We start from the raw sequence: 16,224 nt of genomic DNA, 5'->3' as shown, positions 1-16,224 counted from the left end.
GCCTGGCGTGTTGAGATTCATGGGGTCGCAAAGAGTCGGACACGACTGAGCGACTGAACTGAACTGAACTGAAGCAATTTAGCGTGCACACACAAGGGATGATCCATTTTCTTGCTTTTGTTGATTTCTAGAGGTTGTGCCACGTTCCTTATCTGTAGCCAGCAATGGCCCTTCAAGTCTTTCTCACATTGCATCACTCAGACATCGACACTCCTGCTATCCTTATGAGGATCCTTGTGATGACACTGGGTCATACAGATAACCCAGGGTAATCTCCTTATCTCAAAATCAGTTGAAGGCTATTTTGATTCCTCAGCGCTGTGTAATGTCACATAGTCACAGTTTCTGGAGATTCCAGAGTGGCCACTTTGAGAGAGGGGTCATTGGTAGCAATGGGGATAATGCCCTCCCTCCTTGTATATTCAGAATTATATCTTTCATCTGTTTTCTAAAACTGTTAGCTGTTATCTCTTCAGATCTGTTTGCTGTCTCATTCTCTCTTTTTTTTGCCACTTTATTTCTTAATTGAAGGATAATTGCTTTACAGAAGTTTGTTGTTTTCTGTTAAACATCAATAAGAGTCAGCCATAATTACACCTGTGTCCCCTCCCTCCTGAACCTCCTTCCCATTTCTCTTTCTATCCGCTGCCCGCCACCCCTCCCCCAACCCCGCCCCACCCTTTCTGGGTTGTCACAGAGCTCCTGTTTGAGTTCCCTGAGTCATACAGCAAATTCCCATTTCTCCTCTCGTTTTGAGATTCTGGTCACCCAGACCACAGATGCCCTGCTCTAGCCTCTGTGTGCTCTTATCCTCTCTTTTGTATTTTTTAGTTTTCTGTTTCCCCTTGCTTCATTTTGATCTGTTTGAACTTTACTGGTATGTCTTCTATTGATTTTAACCTGTTCTGAGGTTTTATTTCAGTTTTTGCATTTTTTCGGTTATGGAATTTATTTTACTCTTACAAATCTGCAAGGATACTCATGATAACCTCCAGTTCCTCACCAAAAAGCTCAAGCTTCCTTGTCAGGCATTTGTGGCATCAGCATCTGGGATCGTATTTAAAAATACTCAATGAGTTTGAGATTTTCTAAACTCCCCAAATGATGGGAGCTGGCCTCCTCTTGTTCAAGGGATGGTTTCCTTCTCATTTATTTTTCCTTCTAAGGCATCAGCCCAGACAAAGGATGGTTTCTTGTTGTCCCTTCATTTGGGCAGCCCTGGACTTTGTTCTCCACCAGTCCAGCAAGGCTGAGAAAGGTTCAGCTCACCTTCTTAGCCACCTCTTCTGAATTGCCAATATCCTCAGTCTAGAAGAGGTCTCAGTGCCAGGCTATCTCTGGATTTCTATCCTTTCTTTAACCAGCAACTCACTTCTGGCTCGCTGAGGTAGTCTGTCTCTTGGCAGGGAATTGTGCATTCCTGGTAAATCTGCTTCAGGTGATTTACACACTAAGGGACAATTTCTTAGTGTTAAGTTGAGAGTGTGGGTCTTGCTCTCATCTGCAGGTTTGACCGTGGCGTTACTAGCTGTATGACCTTGGATAAGCTCACTGAAACTGTTTTCTCATTTGTCAAAGGGAGATACTCAGAGTACACACAGCACAGTGATTTTGAAGAACAGACTATGCATGTAAATCCCTTAGTATAGACCGTGGTTCATAGTAAGTCCTCAAAAGCTGTTAGTCCTTATTCTTAAGAAAGCTTAAATACACATGATCGAATGCTTTGCTTTGGTGTTATTTAAGTGATGAATTTCCTTGCTGCACATTAGTTTACATTTGTTTTCAATCCTTTGCTTTTTTTCTGAACTACAAGAAGTATTTCTCTGGTATAAAGCTGGTGTGGTTGAAATGACACTTATCCTCATTCTCTTGACTTCCCTTTCTGCTCAGATGCCTCTATGCATTCTTTCTTATTCTTTCCAACCAATGAAACTGATTTGTCAAGGGGGAAAAAAAAAGTGAAGCCATAAGTCTAAAATATATTTAAGAAATAAAAATAATCTTTATTATTCTGACATTTTTAACAGAGGAAAAGTCTCAGAAAAACTCAATAAGCATCTGTTGATGGATGTGTAGCCAGAGACAGAGTATAAATCATTACTCATCAGCCTCCGCGTGATTGACTGGGAAGGGGCTTGGGAATGAGAGGGCATCATAGGATTTCTCAGAGAAAGCATCAAATGAATAAAACAATTTACATTTCAGTAGTTTAACTAAAGTAAAGAAAGTTTCCAGAATGTGGTGAGTGGAGGGGAGAGGGACTCATGGGAGAGGAAACTTCCGGGCTTGCAGTCCCCTTGCTCAGGTCCCTGAGGCCCAGTCTCTGCCCACATTTCAATAGGTTCCTTCTGGACCACTCAGGGGCTCTTCTCCAGGTCCCTGATGTATTCCTGGACCCAGCTATCAGCAGGATCGACACAGACAGATAGGCCCCTTCTGGTGAGGAAGCTGTGGAGAGGGCAGACGTATAGTACAGAGAATGAGTAGGGATGGTTTTGACCACCTGTGGCCTCTGCATCTTCATCCCTATGGGATTTATGGAGATAACCTCAGGCCACCTCCTTTCTGCTGCCACCTTCCTTTCCTCTTTTCCCTCCACTTCTGGCCACATCCTCCCTGGCTCCCTGCAAGCCTCATCCCATGTCAGGAGACAGCCCATTGACCTCTCCCTGTGTCCAGTATGGACAAAAGGCCCAAGAGTGCTGAGCACCTTCCCAGGATGACCCTTTGCCATGAACTGGTGCTCTTGAGATCTGCTCCCTGCTCTGACCCCTATGGATACCCCTCACCCTCGCCTCCATGTCCTGAGTCTCCCCAGGGTTGAACAGGAGGACTGACACTTACATGATACCAGATTTGGGGCAGTTGCTGCTGGTCTTAAAATAGTTAACCACATTTCCACGGGGGATTTTCCCAGAGGTGTAGGTGAAGCAGCAAGTGGGTGGGGTGTGAACCCTTTCTGTACAGGAATAAGAATAACAGTTACGCAGGAGCAAAGACAAGCCCCAGAGGGTCAGGAACACATGGTGGGCAAAGGAAACTGGAAATCATTTGATTCTTTCATTTGCTAGTTTCTCATTAATATCCCTAGTCTTGTCTTTGGATTTGTCTCTTCATTTGATCTCTATCTTTCTCTACAGGGAACTAAACCCTAGAACATCTACTCCCTACTCCCAGCTTCCTTTGTGGAAATGTTTTCCTGATCAATTAAAGCATAAGTGCATGCTAAGTCACTTCTGTCATGTCTGACTCTTTGTGACCCCATGGACTGTAGCCCAGCAGGATCCTTTGTCTGTGGGATTCTCCAGGCAAAACTAATGAAGTGGATTGCTATGCCCTCCTCCAGGGGATCTTTCCAACCCAGGGATCAAACCAGCATCTCAAGCATCTCCTGTATTGCAGTCAAGATTCTTTACCATGGAGCCACCGAGGAAGCCCCCCTCTACCTCATGCTAACAAGCAAACATGTTAGACTTCAAGTTTCTCACCTAAAAAGTAGGATAAAACTTCTCCTAACTCCAACCTGCAGCCCAAATTAATGCACTCCTTTTGAAGCTTCTTGAAAAAAGCAACCGTGTCATTTTCGAAACCCCATTCAATGTTCTTTAATTTCACACAAGGGTTCTTAAGCCACAGCACTCGGGCTGGACTTCGGACTACAGTATGAGTAGCAACTGACAATGGATAGCAGACTTACTTCGTGCACAGGAGCAGAGGGCCACAGTGCAGAGGACAAAGACAGCAGCCACGAGGACCTTCATGATGCTGGACAGGCAGGCAGAAGAGTGTGGGCAGAGCTGAGAAGGGGCTTGGGAACTCACTTCTGCTTGTCTCCTTCTTGGATGTGAGCTGTCTTCTCTTCTTTTTCTGGATGCCCTGGGCTGTGGAAATATAAAAGTCAGAGGTGTCTATGGTGGAATTTTAAGTGTAGTCATGTCCTGTGAGTTGCACCACGCAGGGCTGCCTTTGATTACCAGAGGAGCTCAGGGAGCACATAACACATAGTTCAGTTACTAATTTGCTTGGTGCTTATGAGAAAGTTGTTTCTCCAGATGGTGGACTAGAAGTTGGCACCGCCCAGGGATCAGCCTTAGCTGTTTCCTTTCCATGTGACAGATTTCTCTCTGAAGTGAGTGATCACAGCCTTCTTTCATAGAGCAGGGTGCCTTGATGCTGCTGCTGCTGCTGCTAAGTCGCTTCAGTCGTGTCCGACTCTGTGCAACCCCATAGACAGCAGCCCACCAGGCTCCCCTGTCCCCGGGATTCTCCAGGCAAGAATACTGGAGTGGGTTGCCATTTCCTTCTCCAATGCATGAAAGTGAAAAAATAAAGTGAAGTCGCTCAGTCGTGTCCGACTCCTAGCGACCCCATGGACTGCAGCCTACCAGGCTCCTGCATCCATGGGATTTTCCAGGCAAGAGTACTGGAGTGGGGTGCCATCACCTTCTCCGAGGGTGCCTTGATAGACTCCCATAATTGTCCTAAGTGTCTAAATGTGACGTGTAAAAACTCCACTGAGCCTCAAGAAGGATACGCTGAGCTTAACCACTTCCTAGATGGAAAGAACAGAATTGGAAAGCCTGGAGGTGCAAGGGTGGTGAAAGTCAGGATTAGCTTTCCAGTAACTGGACTATTTGCCAAATAATCATTGCAGCCCTACAATAAAGTCTGGATTTAATGCTGGATGAGGGTCAGCAGATGTAAAAATGTCTATACTCTGAACCAGAAATTCTATTTTTCAGAATCTATTTTATGGAAATGCACTCATAAATGGGGAAAATTTTAAAGACAGTGTTATTTGGGGTAGCTAATCTATGATAAAATAATTGACACTAAACTACATACTCTACAATGTTGGAATAATAGAATAAATCCACTGATAGACATAAAGGCTAATGTATAGGATCCTAAAGCCAGCCTCTTAAACAAATAGAATGACAAGAACAGACTTAATTTTTTTAGCATTAATTTTTATGGGAGATCAATCCTGGGTGTTCATTGGAAGGACTGATGCTGAAGCTGAAACTCCAATACTTTGGCCACCTCATGCGAAGAGTTAACTCATTGGAAAAGACCCTGATGCTCAGAGGGATTGGAGGCAGGAGGAGAAGGGGACGACAGAGGATGAGATGGCTGGATGGCATCACTGACTCGATGGACATGAGTTTGAGTGAACTCCAGGAGTTGGTGATGGACAGGGAGGCCTGGTGTGCTGTGATTCATGGGGTTGTAAAGGGTTGGACACGACTGAGTGACTGAACTGAACTGATAGTTTCTTTACAATGTTGTGTTAGCTTCTGCTATATAGCAAAGTGAATCTCCTATGTGTTTACATATGTCCCCTCTATTTTAATTTCCTTCCCATTTAGGTCACCACAGAGCATCAAGTAGATTTCCCTGTGCTATAGTAGATATGCAATAGTTATCTATTTTATACATAGTAGTGTATATATGTCCATCCCAATCTCCCAATTCATCCCATTCCCCTTTCCTCTATGGTACCATATGTTTGTTCCCTATGCCCATGACAGACTTGATTTTTAATATTAAATATTAAAAAGCAAGATGCAGAAAACATCCTGGGAAGAGGAAAAAACAGAAAGAAATAAATCTACTATCTGTGCTTATCTGCTTTTCATCCCATGTCCCATGGGTTGTCTTCCTCCACAAGCCTTGCCTGTCTCTAGGAAGCAGGAATGATCCTGATATGATACCAGGGTAGGAGCACGGGCTGGGGGTACTACCATGATCATCAACAAAGTTGTGGTGAATCTGGATAGAAATAAGAGAAACAGCAGGCACTGAGGTGTCTGCCCTAACCATGAGGAAGTGGCAATCAAGAGCCACTTCAAAAGAGCTACAATCAAAAGCCAGGTCAATTTCTTCCCCCGTTGGAGGGCGGCCGGCCAGAAGTTGGTGGAGATGTTAATGCTCAGGGCCTGCAGAGTAGGGCACAAAATGAACCAAGTAAATTCAGCATTTCTTCTTGACCGTGAATTACTGTTTTGAATCTCTTCCTGTCTTGTTCTCAGTCTCTGGCTCCCTCTTCAGGGAATATAGCTATTGGAGCAGGGAGCCCCTGTTCGTCTCTTTCGGGGGAACTTCATCTGGTCCATAGAGACATTTGCTAGCAAGATGCCACCTTCTGTACATCACCCGAAGAGTGGAGCTCCTTGGGAGAGTCGAGGGGCTCTGTCATTTGGCTCATCCTAGGAACCAATCAAACCTGGCATTTGCATCTTGTTAATGAATGCTGAAACTCCAATATTTTGGCCACCTGTTGCAAAGAACTGACTCCTTGGAAAAGACCCTGATGCTGGGAAAGACTGAAGGCAGAAGAAGGGGACGACAGAGGTTGAGATGGTTGGATAGCATCATCAACTCGATGGACATGTTTGAGCAAGCTTTGGGAGTTAGTGATGGACAGGGAAGCCTGGCGTGCTGCAGTCCATGGAGTCACAAAGAGTCAGACATGCCTGAGTGACTGCACTCAACTGAATGAATGCATTAGACCTTAATTTTCCCCACTAAAAGTGGGTCCTAGTCCTCTTCTGCCTATCTAAGAGAGCTACAAGTTTTTGGGAAGTTTGGGAAACAGCTTGGAGCATTTTGAAAGCTTCTGTGAAGTTTTTTGCTTTCATGTGGGGAATCTCAACCCATAGGCTTAAGTGATGTGGTTTAGACATCTGTCCAGAGCAGTGAGAAGCAATTTTAAAAGGAAGAAAGGGTGAGAGTTGAGTCTTGTGATACAGACAAGACTCGTGAACTGAGGCTTGTGGTGAGGAGATGGTTGACTAGGGCAGCATGGGGACTTGCGTGGGGAAATCATTGATGATGGGCAGGAAGAGGGCAAAGCCAAGATAGAATGGGGCAAGTGCTGCTGCCTCCATCCTTCGGGAGTCCATCCTGTATCCTTGTCCCTTTATAGGCAACTCTAGAGCACGAGAAGCTGGAGGCTGGGTGTGATCAGAGGGGAAGTTGCTGCATGGTGTCTTGTTATGAGTTGCACATGTTGGGGTCCCTGGGGTCACACAGAGGTTCAGAGCATCCAAGAAGAGCCCAGTTGCTCATTTTTGGGGGCTGATTGGCTGGAAAGTTTTTTGCCAGTGACAGGAGGTGAGATGATGCTAGTGTCAGAGCCGTAAGGACATGGAAAAATCTACAGATTAATAGTTCCTCCCACAGAGCAGATCTGATGCTCTGCTGCAGCTGTTCTGATCATAGAGGGTGACACCTACGGGTAATGTCACAGCACTCTGAGCACACAAGTCCCACTGGAAACCGCATCCTGGGTGAAAAGGACCATGACATCATGTTGCTCGGACCGCTTCAGAGGAAATGATTCACAAACAAGGAGGTGGGGGAGCCAGGAGTTGCCGTCATTAAGGGACCAAGCTTAGCTGGTCTTCTACCACGAACAGAGCTTTATGGATCATACCATTCCCTTTTGCTTTTCTCAGAGCAGACATTTCTAATGTTCTTCAAGGTGTTTTGACTATGACATATCTACTGATGCCATCGAGTCTTCAGTAGCCTGAGCCGTGTTTGATCCAGACTCAGATGGACAGAATGGAATTGGGGAAGTCTGGGCTACAGACACGACCATGGTAGATGAAGTCAGCTTTTAAATCCACTTTTCCCATTCATCAAACGTTCACCAGTCCCCACAATATGCCATCATCTTGTTTAACAGTTGGGTATAGAAATGAACACACATTAGACATAGGGTGTCTCTATAGATCAGGAGCCCTAAATGTCTTTATTTTCTGGCCCAGAAAGTCTACAACTAGAAAAATATCCTATGGGAAAACACATCATTTGTCGAAAAGTTTTATGCATATAGATATTTGGTGCAGTGTATTTATAGCAAATAAAAATCAAAAACAGTCCAAATGAGCTACAGTAGCACATGATAATATTAATGCACTATGTTGATGGATGAGTAAATTAAGCAGCTCTTAAAAATACTGGAATGATTTGGGAAAGTCTTGTAATGTTAAGTATAAATAAAAAAACTACAAATTGCATCTGTTAGGTAGGTAGAATAGGGAAAAGGAGTCCAAAATGGCAGTGGCTAAAAAACAAGAAAGGGAAAAGCTGGTGAAAATAGAACAAAGGAAGGTCAGAGGACCTGAGTGAGGATCTCAGGTAAAACAAACACCACTCCTGGCTGACCCAATTTACATAGGACAGGCCCAGGGAGGGAAACATATAAAAAGAGGAGCCAAAGCTAGCTCTCTCTCTCTCTCTCTCTCTCTCTCTTTCTCCCCCGCGCGCTGGGGCGCTCTTCTCTTCATGTCTTTGGGTCGATGTGCCCTCACGCCTCGAAGATGGATTTTCCTGCTATCTTCTAAATAAAATAGAGCTGTAACACTGATTTGTCTAAGAGCTATAACACGGTCCGCTCAAGACCTGAGAGCTATAATACCATCTGTCCAAGACCCAAGAGCTATGACACGCCAAGGGGGGCCTTAATGTCCGTCACTCCAAATCTTTGTTGTGACGAGACAAAAACCGAGGAACATACACTCCCTTGACACATCCATATCATGACTACAGTTATGTCCCTTCCCCTGGTAAAAAGTAAGTAACTGAAATATCAAAAGCCTAGGGAAAACTGCACTTGAAAGAAATAAACCAAGTTAATAGTGGTTAAGTTTGGGTAATAGAACTTTCCCTACCTTTAAGCAAAGACATTGTATTTAGATGAGCCTCAGAATTCATTTAGGCCACAATAAGACAGGAAGAATGTAGATGAAAACTCCTCACATTCTTACTTACAGTTGCCATGCTGCCTACCCAACTTTCAGAAATGAAACAATATTTTTCTATTTTCTATATACTTAAAATCAATTTTTACTACTTTTGAGGGTAATCTATAGTTAGTATCACAAATTATGTTAAAAAATTAAATTAAAAGCAGTAGTAACACTGCTTTTTCTCTGCCTCTCTGAGACTCCCTCCTATACCTGTGGATGAGGCTTTCTGTGAAGACCTGATGCCTGAGCAACACAAGAGAAGACTCTGCACATGGACACCACCAGATGGTCAACACTGAAATCAGACTGGTTATATTCTTTGCAGCCAAAGATGGAGAAGCTCTATACAGTCAGCAGAAACAAGACTGGAAGCTGACTGTGTGGCTCAGATCATGATCTCCTTATTGCCAAATTCAGACTTAAATTGAAGAAAGTAGGGAAAACCACTAGACCACTGAGGTATGACCTAAATCAAATCCCTTACAATTATATACTGAAAGTGAGAAATAGATTCAAGGGTTTAGATCTGATAGACAAAGTGCCTGATGAACTACGGACAGAGGTTCATGACATTGAACAGGAGGCAGGGATCAAGAACATCCTCAAGAAAAAGAAATGCAAAAAGACAAAATGGTTGTCTGATGAGGCCTTACAAATAGCTGAGAAAAGAAGAGAAGTGAAAGGCAAAGGAGAAAAGGAAAGATACACCCATGTAAATGCAGAGTTCCAAAGAATAGCAAGGAGAGATAAGAAAGCCTTCCTCAGGAATCAGTGCAAAGAAATAGAGGAAAACAACAGAATGGGAAAGACTAAAGATCTCTTCAAAAGAATTAGAGATACCAAGGGAACATTTCATGCAAAGATGGGCATAATAAAGAACAGAAATGGTATGGACCTAACAGAAGCAGAAGATATTAAGAAGAGGTGGTAAGAATACACAGAACAGAAGAACTATACAAAACAGATCTTAACGACCTCCAAAAAAGATAATCACGATGGTATGATCACTCAGAGCCAGCCATCCTGGAATGTGAACTCAAGTGGGCCATAGGAAGCATCACTATGAACAAAGCTAATGGAGGTGATGGAATTCCAGTTGAGCTATTTCAAATTTTAAAAGATGATGCTGTAAAAGTGCTGTACTCAATATGCCAGCAAATTTGAAAAACTCAGCAGTGGCCACAGGACTGGAAAAGGTCAGTTTTCATTCTATTCCCCAAAAAAGGGAATACCAAAGAATGCTCAAAGTACCCCACAGTTGCGCTCATCTCACACGCTAGTAAAGTAATGCTCAAAATTCTCCAAGCCAGGTTTCAACAGTATGTGAACTGTGAACTTCAGATGTTCAAGCTGGATTTAGAAAAGGCAGAGGAACTTGAGATCAAATTGGCAACATCTGTTGGATCATCGAAAAAGCAAGAGAGTTCAAGAAAAACATCTACTTCTGCTTTATTGACTACGCCAAAGCCTTTGGCTATGTCAGTTCAATTCAGTTCAGTCGCTCAGTCGTGTCCAACTCTTGGCGACCCCATGAATCGCAGCACGCCAGGCCTCCCTGTCCATCACCAACTCCCGGAGTTTACCCAAACTCATGTCCATTGAATCGGTGATGCCATCCAACCATCTCATCCTCTGTCGTCCCCTTCTCCTCCTGCTTTCAGTCTTTCCCAACATCAGGGTCTTTTCAGATGAGTCAGCTCTTTGCATCAGGTAGCCAAAATATTGCAGTTTCAGCTTCAACATCAGTCCTTCCAATGAACATCCAGGACTGATCTCCTTTAGGATGGACTGGTTGGATCTCCCTGTAGTCCAAGGGACTCTCAAGAGTCTTCTCCAACACCACAGTTCAAAAGCATCAATTCTTCGGTGCTCAGCTTTCTTTATAGTCCAACTCTCACATCCATATATGACTACTGGAAAAACCATAGCCTTGAGTAGACAGACCTTTGTTGACAAAGTACTGTCTCTGCTTTTTAATATGCTGTCTAGGTTGGTCATAATTTTCCTTTCAAGGAGTAAGCGTCTTTTAATTTCATGGCTGCAGTCACATCTGCAGTGATTTTGGAGCCCAGAAAAATAAAGCCAAATACTGTTTCCACTACTTCCCCATCTATTTCCCATGAAGTGATGGGACCAGATGCCATGATCTTCGTTTTCTGAATGTTGAGCTTTAAGCCAACTTTTCACTCTCTTCTTTCACTTTCATCAAGAGGCTTTTTAGTGCTTGTTCCTTTTCTGCCATAAGGGTGGTGTCATCTGCATATCTGAGGTTATTGATATTTCTCCTGGCAATCTTGATTCCAGCTTGTGCTTCTTCCAGCCCAGTGTTTCTCATGATGTACTCTGCACATAAGTTAAATAAGCAGGGTGACAATATACAGCCTTGACGTACTCCTTTTCCTATTTGGAACCAGTCTGTTGTTCCATGTCCAGTTTCAACTGTATGGATCAAAACAAAGTCTGGAAAATTTAAGAGATAGGAATACCAGACCACCTGACCTGCCTCTTGAGAAATCTGTATGCAGGTCAGGAAGCAACAGTTATAACTGGACATGGAACAACAGACTGGTTCCAAATAGGAAAAGGAATACGTCAAGGCTATATATTGTCACCCTGCTTATTTCACTTATATGCAGAGTACATCATGAGAAATGCTGGGCTGGATGAAGCACAAGCTGGAATCAAGATTGCCGGGAGAAATATCAACCTCAGATATGCAGATGACACCACCCTTATGGCAGAAAGTGAAGAAGCACTAAAGAGCCTCTTGATGAAGTGAAAGAGGAGAGTGAAAAAGTTGGCTTAAAACTCAACATTCAAATAACTAAGATCATGGCATCTGGTCACATCACTTCAGGGCAAATAGATGGGGAAGCAGTGGAAACAGTGACTTTATTTTTTGGGGGTCCAAAATCACTGCAGATGGTGACTGCAGCCATGATATAAAAAGATGCTTACTCCTTGGAAGAAAAGTTATGACCAACCTAGACAGCATTATTAAAAAGCAGAGATATTACTTTGTCAACAAAGGTCCATCTAGTCAGAGCTGTGGTTTTTCCAGTAGTCATATATGGATGTGAGAGTTGGACTATAAAGAAAGTTGAGAACCAAAGAATTGATGCTTTCGAACTGTGGTGTTTGAGAAGACTCTTGAGAGTCCGTTGGACTGCAAGGAGATCCAACCAGTCCATCCTAAAGGAAATCAGTCCTGAATATTCTTTGGAAGCACTGATGCTGAAGCTGAAACTCCAATACTTTGGCCACCTGATGCAAAGAACTGACTCCTTGGAAAAGATTCCGATGCTGGGAAAGATTGAAGGCAAGGGGAGAAGGGGATGACAGAGGATGAGGTGGTTGGATGGCATCACCGACATGATGGACATGAGTTTGAGCAAGCTTTGGGAGTTGATGACAGACAGGGAAGCCTGGCATGTTGTAGTTCATGGGGTCGCAAACAGTGAGACACAACTGAGCAACTGAACTGAACTGAACTGATGCCTGAACAGCAGCAGCCATGTTAGCACCATGAGATGAAAGCCCAAAGAAGAAAAGCCAACAAAATGATGTGGGAAGGGGAGATGTTAAAGAGTTTTTAATGATGCCACTGAGCTACCAGACAAACCCTGGAGTTTTCTCCTTGATTTTACAATAAGGAAATAGGAAATGTCATTGTTACTTAAAGAAAGTATAATTTCTTTACTTTCACAGTTTCTAATGGTGAATTATTATTACAAGAGGTGAATATACCTCATGTAATTGTAAGCCATCTTTTAACTATTATAAATAAGCTGTAACAAACACTATTATGCATACAATCTCATCATTGTGTTTATGTTCATAGGATAGGTCCCTGGCAGCTGCTGCTGAGTCACTTCAGTCGTGTCTGACTCTGTGCGACCCCATAGACGGCAGCCCACCAGGCTTCCCTGTCCCTGGGATTCTCCAGGCAAGAACACTGGAGTGGGTTGCCATTTCCTTCTCCAATGCATGGCAGAGAGCTTTGCTATTCAAAGAGTAACAACATTTTAAAGCTCCTCATATTAGCTCCCAGTTAGTCCAGCTAACCCAGAGACCAGCGGTCTTGTGTCAGCCTCAGCCTGTTGATGGTGATGCCTGCAGGCACTCACCTGAGCTACATTTTTTGTGGGAGCCCCACTGACATTTCCCAACTGGAGCCAAAGTTGAAGCTGCATCAGCCATTGTGGTTCTTACTGTGATTGCAACACACACCTCAGCAACAACCATCAGGGGAGTTTGAAAAGACAAGGTTTGTTACTCACCGTCCTGGAGGGTACCTGGAACTGCTGAGGCCACACAGCAAGGTCTCACAGAGGGAGAGAGCTCAGACCTGGGCTCTGCTTTTATTGGGGTGAGGGTGGGGTGCCCAGGGTATTGCATGTTCACTCTTAATTGGTGAATTTAAAAGATAAGACAGAAAGTGTGGAAGGGAAAAGGGAAGCCACTCAAATGGTCAGTTATCTAGGTCATCCAGAACTTTCTAAAAGGGGAACTCCATGGGTAGGGCAGCCTGGCCCATCATCTAGTTCTGTATCGGGGGATGTGCTTATTCCAGATGGATATCTTTGAAATGGATGCCTCGCAATCAAAAGCTTAAGGTACAATGTTTGAGGAATGAGCCAAAGTCTGAAAGGCCAGCCTCACTCCGGCCCCTTCTGCAACTGAGTATTCCCCAGATCTGTCCCCACCCAGGATGTGCTTTTAGCTTGGGTTGGGGGGCTTCTCAAGACTCCGCGGTATTATCGTCTAGGTCAGAGCTGTGTTGTCGGGACAGCTGGGGGTGGGTCCCAGAAGGTTCAGCTCTGTGGGGAGATGCTTGGTGTACAGACCTGCCCTTGTGAGAAAGCACCACATAACCTTGTCACAGGGTCACACCAGCCTCTCACCTCCTCTCACTGGGGAAACCATTTCCCCATCAAGTAAGCAACACGAGCGTTCCTGCAAATACGCTGAGCCCTTGTGGTGACCCGAAGCTTTGCTGGCTTCTGCCACTCACAGCATGATACCAACGCTGTGACAAAAAACACACCCCCCGCCTCGGTCTCCACAAGTTTCCGTCCTCTAGTGTCCCAAGGCTGCCTATAAAGAGAGGACACAGCCCAGACCCCAGCAGGAGGCTGCAGCTTCAAGTCTCGAGTCCAGCTCCACTGGGCCCACCTGACTCTCTCACCCGCCCAGCATCATGGAGGTCCCCGTGGCCGCCCTGGCTGTCCTGCTGCTCACCGCGGCCCTCTCTGCCCACACCTGCTCTGCCAGCCGTAAGTCCGCCTTCCCTTCCTTCTGGCCTGTCCCCAACACTTGGCCGGGGCTTGGGCCACAGTGCCGAAGTCTTTCACCTGAGCCCTTAAGTAGAGAGCTTCAGAGAGACTTCAGACACTATTTCCTGAGCAGAGTTTTCCTGCCCAAAGGGGATTTTAACAGTTCTATTCTCTGGCTCTGAGAGAGTGTGGTGGGGAGGCCCATTTTATGGATTCCTGGGAAAATGAGGCCCAAGTGGGATTCTGACAAAAGCTGGAATCTGTGTCCAGTGGGCTCCCAGTGTAGCCTTTGGTCTCCTCTGGAATCCAGTTGAAATAACACCACTTCCTCCTGGATTCCCCCACCCCCACCCCCACCCCCCGCACTGCCTCCTGCAGGTCTGCCTGACCCTCGAGGGGCCGCTGGCTGCCTTTCCCCCTGAACAAGGACTTACCACGGTCTGTCCCTCTCTCATAGTTGGTGCCAACACCCCGACCGCCTGCTGCTTCTCCTTCGTCTCCCGGCAGATCCCGCGCAAATTCGTGGATGACTATTATGAGACCAGCAGCCAGTGCTCCAAGCCCGGCATCATGTAAGGGCCAGCCTCTCTGCCCGCCCTGGGGAAGAAGCCTGGGGGTCTGAGGCACCTCCTCGGAGCTCAGGACACCAGGGGGGCCCCTGCCGTGTTTTCTCACCTGGTTTGGGGCCTGCAGAGGATCCTGCGGGTCTACCCCTGGGCAGAGGAAGGAGAGGGAAGGGGTGACAGCAGGAAGCTGTCCTCTCTCATTTGCCAAACAACGATGCTGGCTTTCCGAGGGGATCCCCATAGGAGACCCAGGAAGGTCTGTGAACCCCAGAGTTAAGGGGACATGATTTGAGCATGTGGACAGGCCCTGAGATGTCCGGGGCAGAAGGAGGGAGAGGTCCCTGGGGGCTCAGGATCCCCCCAATGCTGCACTCACTAGTGTGTAACCCTTCTGCTGCTCTCCACAGCTTCAAGACGAAAAGAGGCCGGCAGGTCTGTGCCGACCCCAGTGAGGACTGGGTCCAGGAATACATCACCGACCTGGAGCTGAATCCCTGAGTGGCCTGGGAGCTGCAGGGAAGATGTTCCCTCTATGGACAGTCGGGGAAGCAGGGCAATGACCCTGGGACTCCAAAAGGCACCTCTTCTGTGGGTCACACCCCATCCCCAGCCACTCACTGGGGCCCTCCTTCACTTTAATGTCTCCTATTTAACTTTTGTCATTTATTTCCGCCGTCGAAGTGTGTGATGTCATGAATATCTGCTCTGACCCCCTCTTCCCCTTCCTCCGTAACTGTCCTCACTCTCAGTACTTGGATCAATCAGTGTGATTGGCGCTCTCCTGGCACCACTCGTATCATACATGCCAAACAACAAATGCTGGTTGAGTGGTTTTGCCCAGGACTGTGACTCAAAATATTGAAGGCTCTTCCATAAAAGGTAAACCAGCCTTTTCCTTGTGGTGACTCTTGATTTTGTCTTCCCAGCAGCCAGAATCACAGATTGAGACTAATATTGGGGGGAAAGTAGGGGAATATGAAAAGAGGCAGAAACCACGAGAAAGAAAAAGCATCCTAGAACAAGAACACCAGACATTCCCCTGGAGATGCTGTCCTGGAAAGTTGAAACTGACACTTTTTTTTTAATTAAAAAATAATTTTAAGTAAAAAGATTTTCATTTATCTATATTAAAAATTGTTTATATTTTTAACTGTGTTGGGTCTTAGTTACAGCACAAGGGCTCTTTAGTTGAGGTACCAGGGCTTAGTTAACCCCTGGCAGGTGCCATCTTAGTCCCCTGACTAGGGAAGGAACTCGAGGCCCCTGCATTGGAAGGCAGATTGTTAACTACTGAACCACCAGGGAAGCCCTAACACATTATTTTACAACCAAATCATAATTGATACAGTCTAGGAAGTTTTCCTACTTAAATGAATACCAAGGTGATGTGTATTTGTACACACAAATGTGTTTTCATGAATGATTTCGTCAAAATGATGGCTAACTCTTATTGAGGGTTTACTGGGTGCTGGGTTTGATGCTAAGTGCTTACAGTAGTGCTGTGCTGAGTGTTTGCCTTGGTGACAGTCTAGCCAACCCTGCCTGCAGTCTAGCAAGGATCCCCTACCCGCCAGTTGACTGAGAGCTTTGCTCACCTTCTCCATTGTTCTGCACTCTGCT

General features: G+C 45.4%; 2 protein-coding genes across 2 annotated transcripts; one reads left to right on the top strand and one right to left on the bottom strand.

The window, feature by feature from the left end:
* Positions 1-1,985: 1,985 nt before the first annotated feature.
* LOC109574477 (C-C motif chemokine 3-like) lies at positions 1,986-13,085 on the bottom strand. Its single transcript, XM_019982516.2, has 4 exons — positions 13,043-13,085; positions 3,701-3,884; positions 2,848-2,962; positions 1,986-2,451 (listed from the first exon to the last, which is right to left on the bottom strand). Exons 2-4 carry the CDS (start codon positions 3,762-3,764, stop codon positions 2,361-2,363), a joined length of 270 nt encoding a protein of 89 aa, XP_019838075.2. The 5' UTR covers positions 3,765-3,884; positions 13,043-13,085; the 3' UTR covers positions 1,986-2,360.
* A 145-nt stretch (positions 13,086-13,230) lies between these two features.
* Positions 13,231-15,493, top strand: LOC109574476 (C-C motif chemokine 3-like). The gene is made up of 3 exons (XM_019982515.2): positions 13,231-14,038; positions 14,496-14,610; positions 15,012-15,493. Exons 1-3 carry the CDS (start codon positions 13,963-13,965, stop codon positions 15,100-15,102), a joined length of 282 nt encoding a protein of 93 aa, XP_019838074.1. The 5' UTR covers positions 13,231-13,962; the 3' UTR covers positions 15,103-15,493.
* Positions 15,494-16,224: the final 731 nt, after the last annotated feature.

The sequence above is a fragment of the Bos indicus genome, chromosome 19 (assembly GCF_029378745.1).
Source record: "Bos indicus isolate NIAB-ARS_2022 breed Sahiwal x Tharparkar chromosome 19, NIAB-ARS_B.indTharparkar_mat_pri_1.0, whole genome shotgun sequence".
NCBI classification, from domain to species: domain Eukaryota; kingdom Metazoa; phylum Chordata; class Mammalia; order Artiodactyla; family Bovidae; genus Bos; species Bos indicus.
The sequence above is the reverse complement of the archived record's forward strand: the minus strand, read 5'-3'. Positions and strand labels throughout refer to the sequence as shown.

Coding starts and splice junctions, on each gene's coding strand:
- LOC109574476 (XM_019982515.2), top strand. CDS start 13,963: ATGGAGGTCCCCGTGGCCGCCCTGGCTGTCCTGCTGCTCACCGCGGCC. Junction 14,039..14,495: donor CCACACCTGCTCTGCCAGCC/GTAAGTCCGCCT, acceptor CCTCTCTCATAG/TTGGTGCCAACACCCCGACC. Junction 14,611..15,011: donor TGCTCCAAGCCCGGCATCAT/GTAAGGGCCAGC, acceptor TGCTCTCCACAG/CTTCAAGACGAAAAGAGGCC.
- LOC109574477 (XM_019982516.2), bottom strand. CDS start 3,764: ATGAAGGTCCTCGTGGCTGCTGTCTTTGTCCTCTGCACTGTGGCCCTC. Junction 2,963..3,700: donor CCTCTGCTCCTGTGCACGAA/GTAAGTCTGCTA, acceptor ATTCCTGTACAG/AAAGGGTTCACACCCCACCC. Junction 2,452..2,847: donor TGCCCCAAATCTGGTATCAT/GTAAGTGTCAGT, acceptor CCCTCTCCACAG/CTTCCTCACCAGAAGGGGCC.